The sequence below is a fragment of the Sturnus vulgaris genome, chromosome 10, assembly GCF_052056855.1.
Source record: "Sturnus vulgaris isolate bStuVul1 chromosome 10, bStuVul1.hap1, whole genome shotgun sequence".
In the NCBI taxonomy this organism is placed as follows: domain Eukaryota; kingdom Metazoa; phylum Chordata; class Aves; order Passeriformes; family Sturnidae; genus Sturnus; species Sturnus vulgaris.
The window spans coordinates 14,700,211-14,716,897 of record NC_142252.1 but is presented as its reverse complement, the minus strand read 5'-3'; the positions used below and the strand labels follow the sequence as shown (position 1 = coordinate 14,716,897).

At 49.1% G+C, this 16,687-nt stretch overlaps 1 protein-coding gene across 1 annotated transcript; it reads right to left on the bottom strand.

Annotated features, from left to right (window-relative positions):
- Positions 1-4,132: 4,132 nt before the first annotated feature.
- On the bottom strand, positions 4,133-15,574 carry CLDN1 (claudin 1). Its single transcript, XM_014891603.2, has 4 exons — positions 15,272-15,574; positions 7,117-7,281; positions 6,562-6,646; positions 4,133-6,083 (listed from the first exon to the last, which is right to left on the bottom strand). The coding sequence occupies exons 1-4, from the start codon at positions 15,492-15,494 to the stop codon at positions 5,921-5,923; spliced, it is 636 nt and encodes a 211-aa protein (XP_014747089.1). The 5' UTR covers positions 15,495-15,574; the 3' UTR covers positions 4,133-5,920.
- Positions 15,575-16,687: the final 1,113 nt, after the last annotated feature.

The window sequence follows — 16,687 nt, the reverse complement described above, 5'->3', positions numbered from 1 at the left end:
AGCTCTGCGGGCACACAGCTCTGCCAGCCCCGGGGCTGGGGCTTGCCATGCACACCTCGGGGCAGCCTCCCCTCCGGGAGCAGCTGCAGCTAGCAAAAAAGGCAGCGAAAGAGGAGCAGGCCCAGGTAAATGATTATTTACAGCTGCTGCGGGCAGCGTTACACAAGGGGAGGGTGGAGCGCGTTCCGCCGCCCTTCCACGGCTCGTGGGCAGAAAAGCCGATCGCCGCCGTGATGGTTCTACTCCCCCAAGACGGAGTTAATACTGTTTACCTTGTAATAAGAATGCTATTTCTTGTTTTTTTCCCCTTGGCTGGGCTTGTTTTCAGTCTTCCCGGCTGCTGTCCTGCTGGGGCAGCTGGCTCCGAGGGCAGCCAGGAGTGCTGGGCTGGGAACTGCAGCATCCCATGCCTCCCACCTGCTGAACCTTGCTGTGTGGTTCCCAAACTAAAAGTCAAAGCCCTTGGCTGCAGTGGGAGGTGAATCCGTGGTAGGGGAGAACACTGGTACTAGCACTGAGCAGCTTTCACATAGCTGGGACTTTTCTAGGAGCTTGGGAAGTGAGAAAACTTGGCACTAGCTAGTTCATGGTGTTCTTTCCTCTTTCTCCTTTTTTTTTTTTTTTCCATTAAAACCCACCTGCAAGCTATAGGACATTGGCAAAAGCTGTCTTTGTATCCCTCAGTCGTGGGGATCCTCTGCCCTGATGTGAAAAAGCAATTTTTTGTCAATCACATCCTTCACCTACCTGGACAAGAGGCAGTGACACAGCTTTTGCAGGTATGGAATTCTATGATGTGGTAGGTGAAGTACAAAAACACCATGGTAAGAATGTGAGCTTATGCAATTTCCCAGAATGTGCCACCCAGCCTGGTATGGTCAGATGGACCTGCCTGGTGATGAAAACACTCTTCCAAGTACTCCTTCTTCTAGCAGGAGGGAGAACCTGTACAACTGTAGTGAATCAGGACACAATGGAAGCAGAGCCATTCTAGAGCAAGGCAAAAATATGGGAAACTTAACATCAAAATTCATGTTTCTGACATGAAACCTGCTCCTGGGCCAGGCTGATGAACCAGATGGGAGTGGAGGGTGAGTTCTGTGCCTCAAGGCAAACACAGCAGATGGGTTATCCAGGTGGGTTGCCCAGGGCTTGGTCCCCAGCCCAGGCAGGACCCACCAGCTGAAGGCTCCTTGTGGCCCCTGTGGCAGCAAAGCAGGAGCACCCACAGGCTCCATAGATCCAGGGGCTCCTGGTGTCCACAGCAGGTCCCTGTAGGAAATGCAGACCCTAGGAACACCAAGTCCCTGATGCAGTATGCTAGGAATCCAGGCAGGGCTTCTCTGGAAAAGCTGTAGGAGTTGGGATGCTTTCCAATCAAGCACATGAGGCTCAACAAAGGAGTGTTTTTCCCTTTCTGCTCAGTGATGCAGATGCCCAAGCACAGGACTTCAGGAGCTGCAGAAAGGGCCAAAAGCAATAAGCTATAGAAGAACAAGTTCCTTGTCACAGGCTGGACTTCTAGAAGCAGGGAAACAGCAACAAGGCAAATTGAAGAACCAGTGGGAGGGGAGGAATGAAGAATCTAATGAAGGGGGACGGGAAGGACACCCTTGCAATACTGTTTGTGTTGCAATCCAAAGGCCAGTTTGGAAAGCTCAGATAGGTTGGATGCAAAGCCCTAGCAGAAACATGTGGTTGTCCTGAGCCTGTGGCTTCTGTGTTTGGTGTGACACCAGCCATCTCCTCTGCCAGCTGGTAGGTGCCAAGCTGGTGGGCAAACAACACTGTGGGAGAGCAATCCTGATGGGATACACACTAGTTGCCAGGGCTTTGGCCACTTGTGAGGTCTGACATCGCAAGATTTATTGAAGATGTCCCCACACCCACGGCAGGGGCATGGACAAGGTGACATTTAAGGGTCCCTTCCAACCCAGGCTGTTCTGTGATTTGACTGCAGCACTGACACTGTGCAAAGAGCTGACCACAGAATAACTTTTCAGGTAGACTTAGATGTAAGACCCTGGAAAATGCTGCTGCCATTGGCAGATTTTAGCTGTCCTTTGTGAAAACACCAAGACAATTTTACATCACTGTCACTTCACTGGCTGCCCCAAAGTTACTCCAAACTTCTCCATGCTCAGGACAAAGGCTCAAGCTCTTTCAGTCTGGTTACTCATCTAGATTTGTAAATCTGCTGCTTTTGGGCAACTTCAGGTTACTGACATTTCTGGGGTTTACCCTTAAGAAATCCTTCATAAACTTCTTTCCCTCAGTAATGCCATTATTTCTGCTTCTGCCTTATATTAAAAAGATTCTGAGCTTGTATAAGTGTTTCACAAACAGCTGTCACTAGGTCTCTTAGCTATTTCTGTGATGTTAATTGTCAGTTTTCAGTGCTTTAATACTCTTTAGCTATGTGTTCAGAGCAATACAGAAAACAAAGCCAAACGTATTACAAGAAGCTCATGTACAAATCAGAAACTGAATCTAATAAAGGCATTGGGCATGGATGATTTCTTAAAATTATTGAGTTGGAGAAGCCAAGAAATCCCACAGGCTGATGCTATTCCAAAAACATCTTGAGGTCTCTTACTACTTTGAAATATCTAAGCAATATAAATGACCATGTAATTCCCACTGACAGTGAAGTTCCCTGCATAGTATACAGAGCTCTGGCACCATGTGAATAATAAATATGATATGGAAGAAGATGCCAAGTAGCAGTCAAAGTTCCCATTGTCTGCAGAGACAAATGCCATCATTTCATTGCAAGATGTCTTTAGCAGCAGGAATGTCAGTCACGTGCAAAGACTGAAATCCAGAGAAAAACTCCCCCAACTTTCAACCCATGCAACTCCTTTTCTTTGCTTTTCTAAGCAACCTACAGCAGAAATGGCCAGAGGGTTGTAGAAAACACGGCTAAGTAGAATTGCACGATCATGGCAAAAAGGGAGAGGAAATGAAAGTTTGGCTTGGAATTTTGTCCAGTTAAAAGTATAGCAAACAAACAAGGTAACCTCTGGCTCCTGCCTCTGTGACAGTCTCAGATTCACTGCATCTCCTGGTCTATTTTTGCCAGATGCTGAGAAGTCTTACTGACCATTTTATAGGTGGGATTGCTTTTCTCTTATGCCCAGGAAACTTCAGAGTAGAATTTGCAAGAGTCCTTGGAGAAGGAGAGAGCATGAAAACATGGGAAAAAATTAATCTCAATGGAAATCCTTGACTAATTGACAGGTTGGAATAAGATTGACCATAGACCCCAAACTATGCCAGGCAACCAGCCTGCTCCAGGCACTGCCAGCTCACTCAGCCAGCCACATGGCTGTTTTGCTCTGCCAGCTTTACAAGGCCTAATTAGCTTTGTTCCTATTGTTTGTAATTACAAAAGCAAACAGCCCTTGAAGAGTGAGGGACTAGAGGAGGCAGCTCCTTGACTGAGCTTAAGAAAATGTTTTAAATACAGTTTACCTCTCATCATGAGTACTTAAAAATATGAAAGGGATGAACTCAAAACCCCAGTGAACAGAAAATGGTTTCCAGGGCAGGGGGATGGAGCCTTGCTATCCTGGGGAAGACATCAGTGCAGGTTAGAAGACCCCATGCCCAACAGGAACCATTCTCTTCCTGGCCTGCACAAAAGGCCATGCTGTCACACTAGGAGAAGCACAGTACACTCCCTAAAGGGCTTTAGAGTGAGATGGAAGGAGTCATATGGATCAGCAGGACTCTCACTGCTCTGAAGGCTCCTCTCCTGGGAGCACCTTGGCTCCATGCCCCATCCCTTCCCCATTCCTGCAGCTCCCACTCCCCTGCCAGGGAGCTGTCTGCCTTCCCCCTGCCCCTTCCTGCTCCACCCAGGGTGCAGCCTGCCTTGCCGAGGAGCAGAGCAGACCTTCTGGTTCCCAGCCTGCAATCGGAGCAGATTACTGGGTGAGTTTCTGCCAGAGGCCACAACTGCCTGACTCACTGCAGAAGATCTGTCCCCACCTATGTCTGCTGTAGATACACACAGCTAAACAAGCTCCATCCTGGCAAGCAGGCTCCCAAAAGCCCAAGTCCCACTCTTCACTTCCATGTGCACTGTTCCAAGTTCTGCTCAACAACAAGAAATGAAGTAATAGTCTGATTTTCCTTAAAAAAGTCCATTTATTGAAATTGTTTAAACACTTTGTACAAGTTCCCAATACAAGCATCTGCTCCCTGGCTCAGGGTTAATGAAAATACAAAAGCACAGACTTCAGCAGCTCTTTAGTGTGACCTGAGCTGCCACCTCCCAAGACAAGAGGTCTCCTGAGGCAGCTGCTGTGCACAGGCAATTCCCCATGGAGAAGGGGAAGCCACATGGCCCAGCTATAAGTACAGGCCAACATCAACTCGAGTCTGAAGCAAATGCTCTGGTTGGTTTCTTTTAGTAACTTTATGCTGTAGGAGTCAGGTAAAACAGAGGTACAAGGCTTGTACAGACCACCAACGTGGTACACAGCTCAGCCAGAGGCTCTCCCTGTCCACAGAAGGAAATCAAGAGATCTGATGCCTCTGAACATATACACAATTATAAAGCCTCGTCAGAAGCACCAGTTTCCTTCTATACAAAAAGGTTGAGCTTTGGAGAAGTGGCACTGTCCCTCTAGGAATCACAAGACTTAACTCCCAGTGTCAGCCAACACCAAGTGACTGACTGGGTGTTTCAGGGGAAGGAACCTTTGATGAACAGCATTATATTTTTTCATATATGACTCAGTATGCAAGGATGGCTATATCTTTAAAATGTTTGTTTCTCCCTCTTTGGTGAGCTTGGATTACATGCAAATGCCATAACCTTTGGGTCAGTTTTCTTGGAATTTGCCTTCATATCATCACTGAAAGTGTTTACAAGAAACAGACAGGATGGAATGGCAGCGTGTGAGGTATCCTTGGGGAAACATCAGGGAGTGGCAGTGCATTCAGTTTAGTTTAACACAGCTAGCTGCATCAGGCAAAGAGAGATTGGGAAACTAAGCCCAAATGAGAAAGCCTCGAGGAAAGAGATTGTTAAAAGGTGGCTTCCCCCTACTCAGGGGGATAAAGCCTCAAGCTCAGCTGCCGGGGTGGGAACATGGAGAAGCAATCCCTGGCAGTGCTCGGTGTCTAAGGAACAGCCACAGCCTCACCAGAGACACACAGTGAAAACAGAAGGCAATCCTTCCCTTGAGCTCTTCCCTGGCACCAGGGAAACCTGCAGATGCTTTGGGAGTCTGGTAACTTCTGTGGTCTCTACCTTACACTGCATCTTCCATTATCCAACAGCATGTGCACAGACAGTGTGGATTTCCACTTAAGTCACAGCAATTTGTTTCTCACCCTTTGTCTGCATGGAAAGGAGTGTGCTGAAGATGATACCAATAAGACAGTACAAGAGCATTTTATATCTCTTCAAACGTTCCTACATGTAAAGGCTTTTCCCCAAAATTATGTTTCCCCTTAAGCTATTGGTTTCATCATTTTGTATATTATATATGTTCCTTTAATTTCTACACACACCACACTGGGCTCTAACTTAATGGGATATGGGACTGAATTGTTACCATCTATTAAAAAAAAAAATAAAAACAACCAACTAAAAAAAGCACCAACATCCATCTATAAAAACAGTATCATTTTCCCTTTTACTCCCAAATACTAAACTTAACCCAAGCTTGGAGGTTTCATCTTTCCAGTGGCAATACCTATGAATCTAGGCTAGCCTTCCTCCACGGGCTGGGAGAGAAAGGAGAAGTTACGTCCAGTAGCAAAGAGGATTACAAAAATATACACATTTTTGGGAGAAGAGGAAGGCAGAACCTAGAGCCTGGACTCTGCTCAGGACAGTGGCATTGTAGTGTCCTCTCCAAAATGCTTTCACTACCAGTGCTGGTGGCTCCTCTTCTTTGTTTCATTATACATAATCCTTCCCTGTGGATGAGGCATTTTTTGGGTAGCCTCGGGTGGGTGGATATGAGGTTTCTCTCCGTGGACAGGAGCAGCAGAGGAAGGATCCCCCCAGTATGGCCAGAGATGAAGCTGCCCAGCCAATGAAGAGAGCTGACCCAAACTCAAATCTGGAGAAGAAAGAAGGGAGAAAGTGAGAATCACTGTAATCCAGAGGTATTACTTGTAGCAATACATTCACACAAAGCAGAAGGAAACACAAACTGGGATGAATGTGGCTTCCTACAAGGCAGCAGCTTGGAGCAGACAGGCTTTGTTGACCCTCAAAGCTCAGAGCTGGGTTTCTCCAGTGTTTTGGTTCACCCCCAACAGCTGCAGGCCAAACTCCATCCAAACCAGGCCTTTAGTATGTAGTGGGGTAAAAATCAAAGAATTCCCACCAGTGAGGTCTCTGGCAGTGATGTTACCTTAAAGCCAAAACCTAAGAGCCATATGAATAATGAGATCTGATCCCAACTCTTTCTGCACAGCCTGAAGCCAACCCAGCTAATTCAGAAAATTTCTTTGTTTTGATGACTGCTACTGAAAACTAAGCCCTGTGAGTACTGGTCATGCTAAACTAGTGTGTTATACCAAATGGGTCAGTACCTGGTGTTGACGGGGGTGAAAGGGTCATAAAAGGCCCGAGCCACTCTGTTGCCATACCACGACGTGGCCACCAGTGCTGCCAGACCTGCACATAAAGAGAACATAAAGTCATGGCTTAAGAAAAAACAATCAGCAAAATCACTGCAAAAATGCAGACACAGCAGAATCAGCACCTGGAGTAAAGCTGAGCTGCTGCTACCCTGGAAGTTCTGAGCTTTGCCATTTAGTGCTGGTTGGGAGAGAAGTTAAAAACAGATTTGAGGTTTCCCACAGTTACACTGCAGCAAAGGCAGGACTGCTCTGCTGACAGCCTTTTTTTCACTGAAGCAGGGTCAAACTCAGCTCTGCCAAAAGATATGGAAAGCATGAAGCCCAAATAGAGATTGTAATGCCAGTGCCAAGGTGCCTCAGGTAGCCTGAACCAAAGCCCTCTAAGGAGTTCCCAGACCAAAATGCTCTTGGAGCAGTACATCAAGCCCTCCCACATCCTGCACAGGATATATGTCACCTAGGAAACAGCACGATTAACACTCAACACATCTGTATGTTACCAACCTGAAATGATGAAGATCACCCCACCGAAGACAGCCATCCTCATCTTCTTCACCTGGTCATCTTCCATGCATTTCATGCATTTCATGCCTGTCACAGCAACAAACACTCCAACGAGCCCCAGGAGTATTGAAGCCACCATCAAAGCCCTTGTGGCCTGCAGACTGCCTGCAAGACAATAGGATTTGAGTTACCCACAAAGTAAACTCAAGATACAAATCGAAATCCAAATTACTGGGCTCAGCAATCTTGTATCTAAATATTCCTGCTCCCTGATACACAGGATATATCCAAGAAAGACATTCCTTCGCAGCTTTAGTCTCAAGACTGTCATGCATCAGGATCAGAGGACTCTCAGCCTCTTCTAAAATGCATGGCAAACAAGGGCAGGCAGCAGCTTTTTGCAGGAAATGACCTGGGAATTGCCCTCAGACATCTTTTGTTCCTTGATCATTTGAATCCCAATTGGAAGGACATATCTGTTTATCAAAAGAAGTATTCAGATTTAGGATCTACCTTGACAAAGTACTTAAGCACACGTTTTAATATGAATAGTGACATACATATGAATAGTTCCACAGCAGACAGCAAGGCCCATTTACTGCTCAACACTTCAAAAACCTCTTTTATACAAATAACTCAGTGCTGATTTAATATTTTTGTGCTCCATTCTCAGTTTGAGTCCCAGAGGGTAATAAAATACAATTAAAAAAAAAAAAAAAAAGTACTTTCCTGGGCAATTGAAAAATACTTTGTTTTCTACTTAAAATATTTAGCTTAATTGACTCAAATATACTCAAATGTTTTAAGAGCCTCTTGTGCTTTTGAAGAGTTGGAGCATGGGGTGATGCCTCCCATAGGCAAGCTATGAATTTGGCTGAGTTCTCAGCAGACAGACTTGATGTACCTTGGGGTTTGGTTTTCATATGGATGGGCTCATCTGAAGGCAAGAAGACACACTAACCCTCATGAATGTGAGCTACTGAACTTAGATCTTCTTGGTACCATAGAAAAGTAGTAATGTAAATTAAGTCATTACTAAAAAATCCTCAGGTGACAAAACACCTGACTAGCAGTGAAATAAGAGCCTAAGCTTTATTGTCTGGCAAATCAGGTCTGTTTGAACAGAATGAATTTTCATATACAGCCCTGTAAAGCCCTGAGAACAAAGCGGACTGGTTGCTAAAGTGAATAAGCTCCAAGGAGCATGCTGTAACCAAGGCACAAGCGTCCCCTGACACAAAATCTCGGGTCTGGAGTTCACCCCTCAAAACGCCCTGACTGCATCCTGGTAGAGCTCTGCAAAACATCTCAGGCTTGAACTGCAAGATTTAAGCCTTTAACAGAGCACCTGCACACCTGGCATATGGTAACCCATCTGAGTCCCTGCCACAACCGTGGGCTCTGTGACCTAATCTGACCCAATCTCAAACTCAGAGCTCAGACCCGGCACCGGCCAGGAGGAGAGCACAGCCACACAGCCATCCTCTGCAGCTTCTTGACTACACTTTGTCCCACAGAACTGCTTGTGCAGGAAAATTCCTGTGACCCATACCAACACCAGGCTCTAATTCTGCTCTAAAACAGATCTGGATCTGCCCCTTGACACACAACCTTATTGTTTGGTAAACAGATTATGAAACCAGTTACAAGCAACACAATAAAAAGACAGTAATCAGAGCAACAGGAAGGAACACACTTTGATAAGATGAGTGTTGGCTTTCTTGGGAAAAATTCCTCAATCAGCTTGGCTAATATCTCTCACTTCCTACAAAGGGGAAGGTGACACACCTCCGCACCACCCATATGTTAATCAAAACCCATCTGCTACAGAAACCCATTAACAAAGACATTTGTCACTTCAGCATAAATCACCACTGAGGTATCCAAACTCGTTTTTAATTGATTTATCGCCAATGTCAGAGATTACAATCCAAAAGTAATTTCTACCTTACAAAAGCAATGCCAATGTTCAGAAAGACTTCAGCCGACAGCTTGCCACCCAGGCAACCAATTCAGCTGCCATACATTTAAGGCTAAATTGTGCCCTGCAGCAGAAGATCTGGAGAGGCCCATGGCTGAATACCAGTTTGTCCTAGGCATGGGAAACCATGTTATCTGCAGAGGTACCAAACCTGTTTTATCAAGACTATAGTAAGTTTGGCTCAGTCATGCTGCAAAAGAAATTACTTTATAGGAGAGGATTTTGAAAGAGCTCTTTCATGAAGCTCAAAATAGGCAATGCTATCTCTAAAAACTAGAAAAACAGTTGTAAGGGTGGGAAGAAACATTTAACCTTCATGCACAGTGCCAAGGGACAAACACAGGAGAATGCTGGAAAAAGTTTCTATGACCTCTAAAAACGCAGTTTTGAAACACATCAAAATCTCAAGATGTATAAGTATTAACTGGATGCATGCCATAACAGCTTTGCAGAAGCTGGTGAACAAAATACAGCATTGTGAGCATTCCCCAGGGCTGCCCACTCTCAGGGACAATTCCTGGTACCCTCGCCCCCTCCTCATGCATGGCTCCATGGCATAAGGGGACAGAAACATGTAGGAAACTTGCAGTGGGACAGCAGAACAGGTTGCAGAACATTCTGTTCCTTTGTCCCAAGAAGCTGTAATGTGACATGACTGTGCTAGCCAACCATCCTCCACCCGCCCTGTGCTCCCAGCACAGCCTGGGAGGCAGCGCTTTTGTCCTCCTACCACTTTTGCAATGTGTGCAGTGCTCTGGCCACAGTTAATCATCATACAAGCTACCAGTTATTAACTACACATTAACAGACACGCTGTCAATGGAAGCTGCACATCCAGGGGCTGGGAAAGCTACTTTAATAATAGTTCTGTTGTTCACACGGGCCTTTCCAGATGCTTTAAAAATCCAAAATTATACAAGTACAATATTATCTCAACCTGCTAAACAGGACGGGCTGCCGACAGCAAGTAGAAGTAATCCACAGCAATTCAACTTTACAGCTTCTACCATATTAGAGGGAAAACAGGATTTCCACCACACTCCTTACTACTGCAACTGTCTCGCCAACAGGAACAGGAAAGCCCAGGCAGTCTTGGGAGCCCCTGGGGAGAATACAGTCCTACACAAGAGACAAACTGGTCTGGCACCAAACAGCTGTCAGATGGCAGCTGAAACAGTATTTTGTCAATACAAACCAGTATTGACTCTGAAGCCAAGCATTTTGATTGCTGGTTAGCAATGACACACGGCCTGAAAACCCTATAGCAACAACGCAGCAAGAACTGAAGAACAGAGGCTCAAAACTCCTGATGACAATAACAAATGTGCATTCTGCAAGGCAAAAAATACCACCAAAGTCCACAAACATGCAGCTAACAGCTCACACCTGTTTGACAGAATAAACCCCACGTGTTTGAAAAAAATACTAACAAAACCATTCAGAATTATTGTTGGCCATTTTGGACACAAACAACCTTATTCAGTTTATCTGAAGTTTAAGTAATACGTTTTACTTCACACAACTATCATTACTGAGAGAGAAGTAATTGCCGGTAACTGCTTAACTATATAGAAAAAATACTTAAGTACTTCACCTGCAGATGTTTGAGAGTTTTCTCTATCATCCCATTTCCTAATTCAATCTGTTTATGTCATTTATATTACAGAAAAGCTGTTGGGAAAGTGCTGTGGGATTTTTGTAATGCCTGCTTGTAAGTGAAAATTGCTGTAATGGCTCTGTGTGCAGATTATTCTCTGATAAGGATGCTCATCAACTGCCTTAATTTAAAATAAGGACTTTTCCTTCCCTTCCCATGGGCCTTCATCCAACTAACTGATGACAGAATACAGGTGAAACAGATGCTGAGCTGTTCCCTCTAATCCTCATCAGGGAAGTTCGCCAGGAGTTACAAGCACCCCTGCAGTATAGGAAGCATGTTCCACTGTCCACCTCTGAGAGAAGTCAGCAGCCTCCAAAGGGTTTTATGAAAGCTGGATTCCCTGGAAGGAGCGAGATCTGAGATCCTGCTGGTCTGCCCTGCCAGCATGTGAAAGTTACTTCTGTGCAGTAGGCAGGGGACTGAAGATCTGAGCAAGCAGTAACAGCTTCAGGGGTGGCCAGCAAACACCTCTCACACTTTGCTCACTGCATCCAAAAGCTACTAATGGCTTGGAGGCTTTCAACCCACTTACCAGACCCTGCAGAGGCCCACCTTGCATACCCATCAGCATCAGATTCCAGTCTGGAAACTTTCAAAGCATCTCTCTACAAGTCTAGAATACTGTACCGAGGTATTGAGGCAAGACAGGGACTCTGGATCCTTTTTTATTTACAAAATGTGAAGGCTGAGAACTCCCTATTGCATGTCCAGTGCAAAAGAGGCAAGTTCAGTAGGTAACAGTGGCATTGTACTCTGCATATCTGAAAGCAAGTAAGGTTCAAAGCCCTCCTACCCTCTCTGAAAAATGACTGGTAGTAAGACAAGCTTGATACCACCATTTCCAGATTCCTGGTCAGAGGAGACCTGGGCAGCCTGTTTTCCCACAAAGCCTGGAAATTCCCTTACCAAGAGATTTAGTAACACAAAGTAACACCAGCTACTAAAAGCTGCTTAGAAGCTGCTTGCAGAGCAATAAAGCCATGTATTGCAACAGACTCCCATCCCCTCTTGCAGACACCCCAGAGCACTGCACAGGAACAGCCTCGGTGGCATTCCAAGTAACCCTCTACCTTCTCAAAGCCAGCACTAGTGAGACTGTTTTATCACTCAATCATGATTTTCCATCAAGAAGGAACAGGGATTGAGAAACATGGTAGCAAATTAACCCTTAACCCACATGAAAGCACAGATACCAGCAGGTTCTACCTGCTTAATCAGGATCTAAAGGTGGAGAGTTGGACACATGCCCCTCATACTTTGTCCTTCCCTGGGCCACTGTCCCAACTCCCCTACCACCAGAACTGAGCAGCAGTAACCTGAGCATGAACCGTTCCTTCCCACCGCCCCTTCTCTTCCCCAGCTCTTAGAACAGGCTTAGCCAGGGTGGTAAAGGTGTAGGAGGGAAGATTTCACATTTCAGCCATGTTGCTTGACCCAGAGGGCATTCAAAACCTTGTTTATTTTCTGGGCTAGGGCACAAAGGCTCATTGTGGATGTATTAGGTTTGGTGATGAAGTGATAGATGAGTCTCAGCTTGTCTCAAGCACAGAACCTCTCCCAGCAAAACCAAACTGGTCGATGAGTATCTTCAGCTAAAACAGCCTAGACAGGATCCAGAACAACATCTGCTCTTAACAGGAGAATGTGGTTAGGTGGGGCTGGAAACTTTCAGAGACAGGTACCAGGAGCCCTACTCTCTCCTGTCCAAGACCATCCCCCGAGACCCCCAGGAGCACAAAGCTGGACTAAGCTCCATGGACCATGCTGGAGGGCCACAAGAACAATGCTGAGGCTGTGCAACAAAGCCTTGTTGCAAGGGTGGCATTTGTTGCCTCTATGTCTGCGTGTAGCCACGCACTGCTTTTCACGTAAGCCAGCAAAACGCAGCCTTTCTGCTGCCTGAATAGGAGCAGTGACATAAGCCCTCAGCTGAACACAGCTGCGGGAGAAGTGCCAGCATGGGTGCACTCCAGCACTGTGCCCACACGGGAAGCTGGAGGGCCCTCGGTTGGCTAATGATGCTCATCAGCTTGTGCCAACCCCATCTCTGCCTTGCAGCCAAGCACTGACACATCCAGAGGAATGGCAACAGCTACCAGATATTCCAAAACTTGGTGGCAAAGCCTTCCAGCATTCCCACAAACACGAGTTACTGCAGGTGCAAGAAGGTTCAGTCCTTTCTACAGGGACAAAGCAATTACAGATCTGAGCCTCTCCCATCAGTGCATGAGGCTCTGACATGTGGCTCAGAGCACCCGGGGCATGTGAAGCCCTGGCAGGAAAACGTGGCCAGGCAGAAGTTCTGCCCACACAACTGTGCCACCTTCACCAGGACACAGATGAATGCAGTAAGGGAGCTGTGCACTGCACCTGTCCCGGCGCGTGGCTGTTGACTTGGGTATAAACGGTTTGGGGATTTTGCTTTGTTTGGAATTTTTTTTTTTACCTCCACCCAAACCTGCACTTCTGGTCCCTGCCCAGGCCTATGTGGCTGCAAGACCTTGAAGGGACACCAGGAGGGAAAGCGACAGATAAGGTGTATCTCCCCAGGCATGATCTGCTTAAAAGCGGGGAAGGCACAGCCTAAGCAACCTGAGGCACCACAAGAACGAGGAGCCCTTTTGCCATCCCTCACTGATTTTCCCGTGAGAATAACATACCCTGTGATCTCCCCGTTATTTAAGAATTCTCAGGCATACTGTCCTGCACAGCTCGGCAGTTACAGAAAAGGCCACCACAAGCCTCGGTCTCTGTCACCTCCCTCCCCCGTAGCCCTGGAAGAGAAGAGCCCGTATTGTTCGCGGAACAAAGGTGAGGGAAGCAGCTGGTTTCGGTGTTCAGCCATGAATGGGCCAGGTCTGGAGGGCCTGAGCAGGTTTTGGGGAGCGTGTTCAAGGCGGGCTCCGCAGGCAGGTCTCATTTACAGCACAATGGGCTGCACACAGCCCCCGAGGCAAGGTTACCTTTCGCAAGCCATCCAGGGGGTGGATGGAGATTCCTCAGCCACTGCTGGCATCTTCGCCCCCCACCCCCAGAGAGAGATAAGAGGCTTGAAGCTGAGCTGACGCATAATTACCACTCCAGGCACTCCGGGCAGTGCGCTCAGCCCCGCACCCTGCCAGTGCCAAGTGGGTGCGCAGCGCTCCCGATTGGCGCAACCCGCACCTCCGCCAGCTGCGGGGCACGCGGGGCTTTGGGGACAGGGAAAAGGAGGGACAGATGTGGGCTGGCCGCGAAGGAGGGTCCGGCTTCACCGTGTGACACACAGGAAGGGCTGGTGGCAATCGGGCTTGGGGAAACTCCCCGCGGACCTCGATTTACGTGAAACTGCCTGCTCATTCCTTTGGAAAAGAGAAGGTGACCAAGGTGGCAATTATTATTTTATTAATTAGGGAGGGATGAGGGTGTTCCAGGACTCAGATGAGATGAGCGGTATTGAGAAAGTAGTACATTTTTTTTAACCCCTTTGGGTGTCAGCATAAGTTATCTGCCCCAGCGCTCTAGAAACAGCCCTCTCTGAGGCTCCAGCTGGGTTTGAGCACCCGAATAACACCCAGCCAGCCAGGCTGATACCCCAGGGACACCCCAGCCAGCCCACCCCAGGCTGCAGCTCCTACCTGCATGACATGGCTTCGCCGTCCCAGGACAAGATAAGAGACCCAAAGATTATCTTGGCTTACTGGCCTGCCTAAAAACTCTAGGCAGTGCTGCCTGGGCAGGAGGCCAGCTCACCTGCCAGCCCTCATCTCAAAAGCCCCACGGGATCAGCAGCGACTTTCCCAGAGAACAAAAGACCAAAACATTCAAAGCCAAGCAGGACCCTCGCTCCAAAAGCCCACTCCAGCCACGCTGCTTAACTCTGCTCTCGCTTAGTCGTGCCCAGCGAGAGCAGCCCAGTCCCTGGTCGACCTCCCCAGCCAAAATCTCTTGTTCGCAAACGCGGCGCTTTCCGTAACGCACGTAGAAAATCTGACCCTTCCTCCCCCCGGGACATTTTAGGAGAGACAGGCAGCGGGCAGAGGGATGCGGGCAGCTCTGCCCCTGGAGTGCCCCCGCTCCCGTCCGGAGGAGGTAGCACTGCCAAGGGTGCCCTGAAGGACAGTCACCGGGGAGTGACCCTCAGCTCCGGCGGGGAGAGCCAGAGGGGACCCCAAGAGACACGCGTCCGACCCCCGACAGGATAAGGGGGCATGAAAGAGATAGGGGACCTCGAGCCCTATACCTTCAACCCTGAAGGGACAGGCTAAGTAAATCCAATGGGACAGAGACCGTGAGACCCGACGGCAGCGGGGCACTCCCAACGCGAGCGGGGTGAGGGATGCGGGGACAACATGGACAACGACAACGGAGATAGGACACTGGACGTGCAATAGGACCGGCAAAACTAGTCTAAATAGTTCAGCCTGAACTCCGACACCGATTACCCGCCGGGTAATGACCCTACGGGACTGGTACCCTCCGCCCCGACGGGACGGACACCCCAACATCCTCACCACATCCCAGCCCAAACTTACTCTCCAGCTTGAGCAGCGAGTCGTACACCTTGCACTGGATCTGCCCCGTGCTCTGCATGGCGCACGACATCCACAGCCCCTCGTAGAGCGCCTGGGCCGTGACGATGTTGTCCCCCGCGTAGGATGCCATCTTCCACTGGGGCATGGCGGTGCTGATGATGATGCCGATCCAGCCGAGGAAGGCCATGACGAAGCCCAGGAGCTGCAGCCCTCCGCTGGCCATGGCTGCGGGCCGGGATGGGAGGTCGGGGTCGGGGAGCGCGCTCCGCTCCGCACTGCCCCGCGCGCCGCTCTGCCGCCGCGCGCCGCCCCGCGCGCCTCTTCAACCCGCGCCCAGCGCGCCCCCTGCCGGCCGCGCCCCCGCCCCGCCCCGCGCCGCCCCGCGGGGCTCCCGCGGCCTGGACACGGCCGGGAGGGACCGACCCCTGCTCACGGCTCCGCCCTAGTGACCACTGCCTCAGTGACCACCGCCCCGCACCGCTCCGCACCGCCCCGCACCGCTCCGCACTGTCCAGCACTGTCCCGCACTGCCCTGAACTGCCCGCACCGCTCTGCATTGCCCCGCACTTTCACTGCCCCGCACCGCTCCTCCCTTTGGAGAAAGCCCTAGTGGAATGATCCCTTCTGTCCCCCACACCGGGGCTGCGCTGGCACCCCAAACCCCGATGTTTTGGCACCTCGAAAGAGTTCCGTGGCTGCGCTCGTGTGTTTGTCCCCTCCTCGAGCTGGGGGTGCTGAGAGCGTGAACCCCCACTCGCCTCCCTTGGGCCTGGCAGCTCGCTGCTGTCCCTCACCTGCTGGAGCTGCACACCTGGCTCTCCGGCTCTCCCTCCCGGAGCCAGCACAGCGGGCAGGGCAGTGGGGACCGGGCTGTGCCTGTCCAGCTGCTGTGTGTGTGACCACCTTCCCCAGCGCACCTCAGTGCCGCCAGGCCAGGCAGGGGGGCATTGTCCCCCGGCAGATTCGCTGCCTGGCTCCTGGACATGCAGCACACGTGGGATAACCAGCTACAGAGGAGGCAGTAGAGCAGGCATGGGAATTATGAGTGCTCTGATTCTGAAGGGCTTTCAGAGAGGCAGCTGTGCAAACACTCATCATCCACGTACAAATCCAAGCTTTTGAACCTACTCTTTTAATAAGGGCAGTGTTCTGCACACCTCTTCATTACTAGGAGAAATTTCACTTCAGTGATTTGCTAAGGTTTATTGAACCAGGGGATTACAGACCAGGAAGGAGTGTCCTCTCTCTTGGGAGTATGTTTGTCCAGTTACTGCAGTTTCCCTTTCTCCTGCACGAATATTTGAATATTGACACATCCGGACTCAGAACAGGCAAAGTGAGGAAATGCTGTCTCCTTCAGAGGGCACGGCATGGACTGGGTGGTGCTGCCTGCCCTCACCACAGGCTGGATGGAGG